Raw genomic sequence first — 9,410 nt, 5'->3', positions numbered from 1 at the left:
AAGAACAACTAGCAGGCTTGCGAAACATCTCCGGGGGAGCAAGGACATGAGCGCGGGGAGCGCTGCTCTGGGTAAAATTGCAACATTTCCAGAATCTCGCGCCTGGCCTTAGTGCATCTCTATATCAATATGTGTTTCAAAGGGGTGGAGAGAAGTAGGCGGTCTCCGTATCAATAGGTAATTACATAGGCAAGCAAGGGCTTATCTAGACCTGAGAGGTGGCAGGGGGTGGGGGTGGGGGTCTCTTTTTTCAGCCGCGTGGCGGGAGATACGGTCGAGCAGATGTGGACAACTGCTTGTGAGCAATAAACGGGTTTCTCCCACTTTATTTCTCCCTTTGATTTTGCTTCAAAGGTGTTTTGCTCCGGGATGGGAAAATATTCCCCCCCGCCCCCCGGAGTTACAGCTGCTTTTTAGTTTTCAATTACAAAACGTTGGCACATCCCTTTACGCATCTCGCCACCGACAGCAACAGCTCTCCCCCAGCCTTAAGTGGAGGAGGAGGGTCTCCGCATCCCATTCAGGAAGCTGACGTGGGCAGAGGGCCCGCGTGGTCCCGGTCCCGGGAGGCGGACTGCTGAGCCCCAGCAGGGAAGAGAGACGCCCGCAGAGGTGCAAGATCTCGAGCGGCGGCCGCGCGCCGGGCTTTACGGTAACACTGCGCGTCAGGCTTTACGGTAATCCTGCGCGTCTGGTCGCGCCGGCCCGGACCTCGTACGCAGGCGCTGAGCCGTTGCCGGAGAAACGGTCGCGAGCAGCGCGGAGGCCGCACCCTCCTGGCAGACAGTCCGCGGCCGGCTGGGAGACTCGGCCTGAGGTCCCGGCGTCCGCCTCCCGCCGCGTCCTCGGTGAGTCCACGGCCCTGCCGGTCGCCGGAGCTGGGGAAGCTCCCTCCCTGGCGCGGGGGTTCGAGGCGGGAGGGCGCCGACGAGATTGCAGGGCCCGGATTGTCAGGGCTGAGGAATTCCCGTGCGATAGGGAGCATCCGTGCAAGGGGGTGGACCTCAGCATCTTAGGGTTGCCCCCCAGAAGTCCGTGGCTGTGACTCGGTCGGTCCTTATACGACTGGACCAGGGAAGACATCCCAGGAGCCTGGATGCTGAGCCCCGCCTGCAAGTGCCTGTTCAGCCCCAACCCGAGCACCTGCCCTTAATCCTCAGGCCTGCTGCGTGGGACCTGCGCTAGCCCACCAGGAAGCATCCTGGGCCGGCGATTGCTCGCAAGCAGCAGGTTTCAGCTGTGGTTACCCGCAGACCCCGTACGCCCTCTCTACCCTCTTTCTCCCGGGGCCAGTTTGGCGACCGTGGTCGCCGCGGTCTCCCACCTCTGACAGGCCCGGAATGGCTTCTGACATGCGGCAAGACCCGGGTGCTTCGGCTTCCGCGGAATTAGTAGCTGCCTTAGGGCTGGTGTTTTTCCCGGAGGCCCCACCAGTGGCCTTCAGCTATCCAGGACTTCTAGGCATGTGAAAAGGGACCTCCCCAGGGGAAACGAGATCCCATGTGGACCCCAGAAGGAGCGCTGGAGGCTCTGGCCCCCGGACGCCTTCCCCGTCCCTTCGCAGCCGGGGGCAGTACGGGTCAGTGGCCGAAGTTCTCCAGGGAAACAGGCCGATGGCAGCCGGTGAGGAGGGGACGCGGGCTCTTCATCTCGGAACCCCCGACCCCCACCCACCGTGAGGGCCGCAGGTGCCCCAGGCCAGGTGTACCGGGGGAAGCAGGAGGCCACGGGTGCTGTGGGCATTTTGTGCAGAGTTCAGACGGAGCCCCGTCTTGTCCTCCACCCCCGTGCTCTCAGGAAATTGCCTAAGGCTGTAAACCCTGCCTCCCGCCGGCAATGGAAACCAGACCTTGTCCCCAACGAACTCTCCCGGCATTACACCCCGTGCGGTTTTCGTGAGTCCGTTTGAGATGATGACTCTTTCCTCTTCGTGATGCTTAGGATCCGTCAACATGAATCCCGTGGTCGTGGTCCATGGCGGCGGGGCCAGCAGTATCTCCAAGGACCGGAAAGAGCGGGTGCGCCAGGGTGTCGTCAGAGCCGCCACCGTGGGCTACAGCATCCTCAAGGAGGGAAAGAGCGCGGTTGACGCCGTGGAAGGAGCCGTGACCGTCCTGGAAGATGATCCCGAGTTCAACGCAGGTAGATTTGCACTGCAGCTACCAAGTGATGCCAAACAGGGTGCAGCTTCTTCCCCAGAACATAGAGAACTTTCTAAAGTGTCAGTGAATCTCATCAGCTATGTGGTAAAATTTAATACACTGAAGAGATTTAACTTTACTCTTTACCCATTGACCAAGTTGCTTTAAGAATTGTGAAATCCATCAGTGCACCCTTTTTTTTTTTAACCCGCTTCCTGGAATTCAGGTAGCAAGAGGCTTTTTGTTTGTTTTGGCTTTTATTATCATTATTTTTTTTTAATTCATCAGATGTACAGCACAATGGTTCAACAGTCCCCCTGCCTCTTGGTAACCACTGGTCACTTCTCAGCATCCATGAGTCTAACGCTGTTTTGTTCCTTCTGTTTTGCTTTGTTTCAAATTCCACAAATAATTGAAATTGTAATGGTATTTGTCTTTGCCTGGCTTATTTCAGTGAGGATAATACCCTCCAGCTCCATCCATGTTGTTGCAAATGGGAGGATTTCTTTTCTTTTTATGGCTGAATAATATTCTATTGTGTATATGTACCATATCTTCTTTATCCATTCATCTACTGATGGACACTTAGGTTGCTTCCATATCTTGGCTATTGCAAACAGTGTAGTGATAAACATAGGAGTGCATATAACTTTTTGAATCAGAGATTTTGTTTTCTTTGGATTAACTCCTAGGTCTAATGGTATTTCTATTTCTAGTGTTTTGAGGAACCTCCATGCTGCTTTACTGTAGTGACACCAATTTGCAGTCCCACGAACAGTGTAGGAGGTTTCCTATTTGTCTGCACCTTCACTAGTATTTGTTATTTCTTGTCTTCTGGGTAGTAGCCATTCCGACTGGTGTGAGATGATATCTCATTGTAGTTTTAATTTGCATTTCCCTGGTTATTAGCAACATGGAGCGTCTTTTCATGTGCTTGTTGGCCATTTTCATTTCTTCTTTGGAGAAGTGTCTGTTCAGGTCCTCTGCCCACTTTTTGATTTGGTTATTTTTTTGGAGGGGTATTGAAGCAGATGAGTTATTTATATATTTTGGATGTTAAACCCTTATCAGATGAGTCATTTACAAATATATTCTGCCATACTCCAGGATACCTTTTTGTTCTGCTGATGTTGTGTGTCCTTTGCTGTATAGAAGTTTTTTAGTTTGATGTAGTCCCACTTGTTCATTTTTTATTTTGTTTCCCTTGCCCAAGGAGATGTGTTCAGGAAACAGTTGCTTATGTTTATATTCAAGAGATTTTTGCCTATGTTTTCTTTTAAGACTTATGATTTCATGACTTACATTCAGGTCTTTGATCCATTTCGAGTTTACTTTTGTACATGGAGTTAGACAATAATCCAGTTTCATTCTCTTACATGTAGCTGTCCAGTTTTGCCAATACCAGTTGTTGAAAAGGCTGTCTTTTCCCCATTGTATATCCATGGCTCCTTTATCATATATTAATTGACCTTAAATGGGTGGATTTATATCTGGGCTCTCTATTCTGTTCCACTGGTCTATGGGTCTGTTCTTGTGCCTGTACCAAATTGTTTTGATTATTGTAGCTTTGTAGTACAGCTTGAAGTTAGGTAGTATAATCCCCCCACCTTTGTTCTTCTTCCTCAGGATTGCTTTGGCTATTCAGGGTCTTTTGTGGTCCCAGTGAATTTTAGAACTGTTTGTTCTAGTTCATTGAAGAATGCTGTTGGTGTTTTGATAGGGATTGCATTAAATCTGTAAATTGCTTTGGGCAGGATGGCCATTTTGACCATATTAGTTCTTCCTATCCATGGGCATAGGATAGATTTCCATTTTTTTGGTGTCTTCTTTAATTTCTCTCATGAGTGTCTTGTGGTTTTCAGAGTATAGGTATTTCACCTTGGTTAGGTTTATTCCTACGTATTTTATTCTTTTGATGCAATTGTAAATGGAGTTGTTTTCCTGATTTCTCTTTCTGCTAGTTCATTGTTAGTATATAGGAATGCAACAGATTTCTGTGTATTAATTTTGTATCCTGCAACTTTGTTGAATTCAGTTATATTATTTTTTGGTGGAGTCTTTAGGGTTTCTATGTATAATATCATGTCATGTGCAAACAGTGAGAGATTAAATTCTTCCTTACCAATTTGGATGCCTTTTATCTCTTTGTGTTGTCTGATTGCCACAACTAGGACCTCCAGTACTATGTTGAATAAAAGTGGTGAGAGTTGGCATCCTTGTCTTGTTTCTGATCTTAGAGGAAAAGCTCTCAGCTTTTTGCTATTAGGTATGATGTTGGCTATGGGTTTGTCATATATGGCCTTTATTATGTTAAGGTACATACCCTCTATACCCAATTTGGTGAGAGTTTTTTTCATGAATGGATGTTGAATTTTGTTGAATGCTTTTTCAGCATCTGTTGAGATGATCATCCGGTTTTTATCCTTTTTGTTAATGTGTATGATATTGATGGATTTATAAATATTGTACCATCCTTGCCTCCATGGAATAAATCCCACTTGGTCATGATGGATGATCTTTCTGATGTATTTTTGAATTTGGTTTGCTAATATTTTGTTGAGGATTTTTACATCTATGTTCATCAGGATATTGGTCGGTAATTTTTGTGTGTGTGGTTTCTTTGCCTGGTTTTGGTATTAGAGTGATGCTGGCCTCCTAGAATGATTCCCCCTCCTCTTCTATTTTTTGGAATGCTTTAAAAAGCATGGGTACTTGCTCTTTAAATGTTTGGTACAATTCAGCTGTGAAGCAGTCTGGACGTGGAGTTTTGTTTTTGAGGAGTTTTTTGATTACCAGTTCGATTTCACTGCTGGTAATTGGTCTGTTCAAGTTCTCTGTTTCTTCCTGGGTCAGTCTTGAAAGGTTATGCTTTTCTAGGAAGTTGTCCATTTCTTCTAAGTTGTCCAATTTATTGGCATATAATTTTTCATAGTATTCTCTAATAATTTTTTGTATTTCTGCTGTATCCCTTGTATTCCTTCTTCATTTCTGATTCTGTTTATGTGTGTACACTCTTTTTTTCCTGATAAATCTGACTAGGGGTTTATCTGTTTTTTTATTTTCTCAAATAACTAGCTCCTGGTTTCATTGAATTTTTTAATTGTTGTATTCTTCTCTATTTCTGCTCTGTCCCTCCTTCTACTGACTTAGGGTTTCATTTCTTCTTTTTGTAGTTATTTAATTGTGATTTTAGACTGTTTATTTCGGATTGTTCTTGTTTCTTGAGGTAAGCTTGTATTGCTATATACTTTTCTCTTTGAACTGCCTCTGCCCCATCCCACAGATTTTGGGCTGTTGTATTTTTGTTTTCATTTGTCTCCACATATTGATCAATTTCTGTTTTAATTTGTTCATTGATCCACTGATTATTTAAAAGCACATTGTTTAGCCACCATGTGTTTATAAGTCTTATAAGTCTTTTTTTTCTTTGAGTAATTTACTTCTAGTTTCATACTATTGTGGTCTGAGAAGCTGCTTGATACAGTTTCAGGCTTTTTTACTTTATTGAGGTTCTTCTTGTGGCCTCGTATGTGATCTATTCTGGAGATCATTCCATGTACACTTGAGAAAAATGTGCATCCTGCTGCTTTTGGGTGGAGTGTTCTGTAGATATATGTTAAGTCCGTTTGATCTAATGTTTTGTTCAATGCCTCTGTTTCCTTGTTTATTTTCTGTCTGGTTGATTTGTCTATTGATGTGAGTTGCATGTTAAATAAAGTCTCCTGAAATGAATGTGTTACAATCTATTTCATCCTTTAATTCTATTAGTATTTGTTTTACATATTTAGGTGATTCTGTGTTGGGTGCATAGGTATTTATAACGATTATATCCTCTTTTTGGGACTGATCCCTGTATCATTGTGTAATGTCCTTGTCTCTTGCTACTTTCTTTGTTTGAATTCAGTGTTATCAATATAAATACTGCTATGCTGCTTTTTTCTCTCTATTATTTGCATGGAATATCTTTTTCCATTCCCTCACTTTTAGTCTGTGTATGTCTTTGGGTCTGAAATGAGTCTCTTGTAGGCAGCATATAGATGGGTCTTGTTTCCTTATCCATTCTTCCACTCTGTGTCTTTTGATTGGTACATTCAGTCCATTTATATTTAAGGTGATTATTGATAGGTATGTACTTATTGCCATTCTGTTGTTTTCTGCTGTTTTTTATATCTCCTCTCTGTTCCTTTCTTCCTCTCTTATTCTCTTGTTATTGGTGGTTTTCTTTAGTGTTATAATTGGATTTCTCTCTTTTTAAAATTATTTATTTGTGTGTATATGTATTTATTGTTGGCTTTAGTTTTGTGGTTACCAAACATTTAAGGGTAGCTTCTTTACTATGTAACAGTCTATCTTAAATCACTGATTACTCTATTTCAAACACAATCTAAAGCTACTTTTTTCTTCTTCTTCCTCTTCCACATTTTTCATATTAGATGTCATAATCTGCACTTTTTGTGTATCCCTTGACTGATTTTGTGTATAGTTGATTTTGCTTCTTTTGTTTTAATTTCATACTTGTTTGGCAGTTAGTTGTTCTACTACTGTTACTATGGGCTTATTTTTACTGGTGAAAGCTATTTAGGCATAGGGTCATTTCCATCTATAGCAACCCCTTTAAGATATTGTAAGACTGGCTTAGTGATGGCACATTCCTTAACTTTTATGTATCTGGAAATTGTTTAATCCCTGCTTCAAATTTAAATGATAATCTCCCTGGATAGAGGATTCTTAGCTGGAGGTCCTTCTGTTTCAGTACATTAAATATATCATGCCACTCCCTTCTGGCTTTAAGAGTTTCTGTTGAGAAGTCTGCTGATAGCCTGATGGGGTTTTCTTTATAAGTAATCCTTTTTCTCTGGCTGCTTTCAACACTCTCTCCTTATCCTTGATTTTTGCCATTTTAATTTTTATACATGTTGGTTTTGTCTTGCTGGCTTTCCTTGTATTAGGGGATCTCTGTGCTTCATGACCTGAGTGTCTATTTCCGTACCCAGATTGGGGAAGTTTTCAGCAATAATTTCCTTAAGCAGTCGTTCTATCCCTTTGTCTTTCTCTTCTCCTTCTGATACCCCTATTATGTGAATATTGTTTGGTTTGCATTGGTAACATAGCTCTCTTATTGATTCCTAGAGATCCTTTTTTCCTCTCTGTACCTCAGCGTCTTTGTTTTCCTGTTCTCTAATTTGTTTCATTTACCTTCTCCTCTACATGATCTAATCTTTTAAATCCCTCCATGTATGTTTCATTTCAGATACTGTATTTTTCAGCACTGAGTAGCTCTTTTTCAGGTTTTCTATCTCTTTGTTGAAGTCCTCCCTGAGATCTTGAATACTTTTCTGTAAATCATGAGCATGCTTATGACTTTTATTTTTAAATCTTTATCAAGAAGATTGGTGATCTCTGTTTCATTTAACCCTGTGGACTAAATCTGCATAGGACTTTGAATTTAGCTGAATCCTCTGGCTTGAGTATTATCATGATTTTATTGCTGTTGCTAGTCTGGTTATAGTGCTCCATTTTTCTCACCCAGGGACCATTGCGGAAGATGGGAAACAAGTAGATTGTAAGGAGAGATTTCTGTAGGGTTGGGCTGTGGGTGAAACTGTAGTATTTCCAGAATCTTTTGTGTGGCCTTAGTGCATCTCCATATCAATAGGTGTTTCTAAGAGGTGGAGAGAAGTAGTCCATCTCCGTATCAGTGGTAATTACAAGGGCGAGCAAAGGCTTATATGGACCGGAGAGGTTAGGTGGGGTCTCTTCTGCTGCAACCTGGTTGAGAGAGATGTGGAATGACTGCTTATAAGCAATGAATGGGTCTCTCCCACTTTATTTCTCCCTTTGACTTATTTGACTGATTTTGGTTCCAAAGGTGTTTTGCCCCAGGATTAATCCCAGAGTTACAAGCCCTCTTTCTGGGGTTCTGCCTTGTGGTTTTAATTGGATTAAATTCCTCTGCCTGCTCATTTTGTCAGGGATTCTGTGTTTCTTCCTTTGTATTAGGTATCTCTGCTATGCTTTCTGGTCTAAAGAGTAATAGCTTTATGAAGAAGGTGTGCTATGGTGCCCAGAAGATTCTTTACTCTCAGGTGCCTGGCTCTGTTTTGCAGGGGTCCTGGTTGTCGGTACGCCATGGGTGGGCCGCCTTTCTGTCTAGCCTCTGTAGTGGTCTGAGTCTGGGTGGGCAGTTTGCTTGAGCTGCTGCTTTTGTGATCAGCTCAGGCATCTCCGTTGAGCCTGCTGTAGGTGGGGCTGCCCTCTGCCTGGCCTGCAGGAATGGTGGGGCTGCAGGGCTAATGGGGTGGGCGGATCGATGTGCCCCAGCCCAACACACAGCTCCGGGTTTGGGCACCCACAGGGGGGAAGGAGCTCTTGGGGCTGGCTCCTGCAGGCACCTCCCGGTTGGGCTGAAGCAGAGCCAAGCAAGCTGGGAGAGTCTCCCTCTGCCTGCCGGCAGCAAAGTCCTATGCTGCTGCCACTGGGCCAAGTGGGTTGGTTCCTGGTAGTGTGCGGTAAAGTGCCTCAGGGCTGCATTGCCAGCAAGAGGCATGGAGTGTCCAGATCTCCCAAGAGTTCCCTGTCTGTTGAGCTGAGGAAGGGCTGGGACGGTGTCCTCCACCTGCTCTTTCTCTTGAGAGTTCTTCTGTCCATCCCTCGTCCTCTCTGGTACCCCTCCCACTGCTGGCACCACCTCTGCTTTGGGTCTCAGGACTGGAGGAGCGTGCCTGCCCTGCACACTGGCTGGGGTCTCAGCCTCCCAGAGGGTTCCACCTGCCGCTTGTGTCCAACCCCACTAATTACTAGAATCCAGTGTTACATGGGCTCGTGCTCCCAGAGCAGATCTCCAGGGCCAGGGGTGCAGCCCTCCTGGGCTCCCATCCCTCCCCACTCTGCTGCTCTTTCTCCCACCTGTGGCCTGGTGTGGCAGGAGGACTCAGCTCGGTCTCGGCTTTGCCGCCTCACCCTTTTCTGTGCGGTCCTCTCTTCTTCCTCAGGTGTAAGGGGTCTGTTCTGCAGTCTTCAAGTCGTTTTCAGGTCTAGTTGCATTTGCCGTATTTTCCTCCTCTATGCGTTTTTAGGAGGAGGTTTCTATCTTGCCTTCCTATTTCGCCATCTTTAAGTTGATCTATCCAGCAGGAGGCTTTTTCACATCTTTTTGTTGGGGGTAGGTAGACTGCAACCATAAACTGTACCCATTTTATACTTTGTAAAGTGTATGCACCTGTGTAATCAAGATTTAAAACATTTCCATCACCCCAAAGGTTCTCTCAT

At 44.6% G+C, this 9,410-nt stretch overlaps 1 protein-coding gene across 2 annotated transcripts in view; it reads left to right on the top strand.

Moving 5' to 3' along the window:
* Nucleotides 1–298: 298 nt before the first annotated feature.
* Nucleotides 299–9,410, top strand: part of ASRGL1 (asparaginase and isoaspartyl peptidase 1) — a 25,081-nt gene continuing 15,969 nt past the window's right edge. The window contains exons 1-2 of one of the 2 annotated variants that reach the window (XM_036995378.2): nt 299–1,623; nt 1,942–2,142. In XM_036995378.2, coding sequence (XP_036851273.2) covers nt 1,614–1,623; nt 1,942–2,142 — 211 coding nt within the window. In that variant the 5' untranslated portion in view covers nt 299–1,613. The remainder of the gene's footprint in view (nt 1,624–1,941; nt 2,143–9,410) is intronic. The other variant, XM_036995379.2, reaches the window with a different exon arrangement.

The sequence above is a fragment of the Manis javanica genome, chromosome 11 (genome assembly GCF_040802235.1).
Source record: "Manis javanica isolate MJ-LG chromosome 11, MJ_LKY, whole genome shotgun sequence".
NCBI lineage: Eukaryota > Metazoa > Chordata > Mammalia > Pholidota > Manidae > Manis > Manis javanica.
This window is presented reverse-complemented; position numbering and strand designations above follow the sequence as displayed.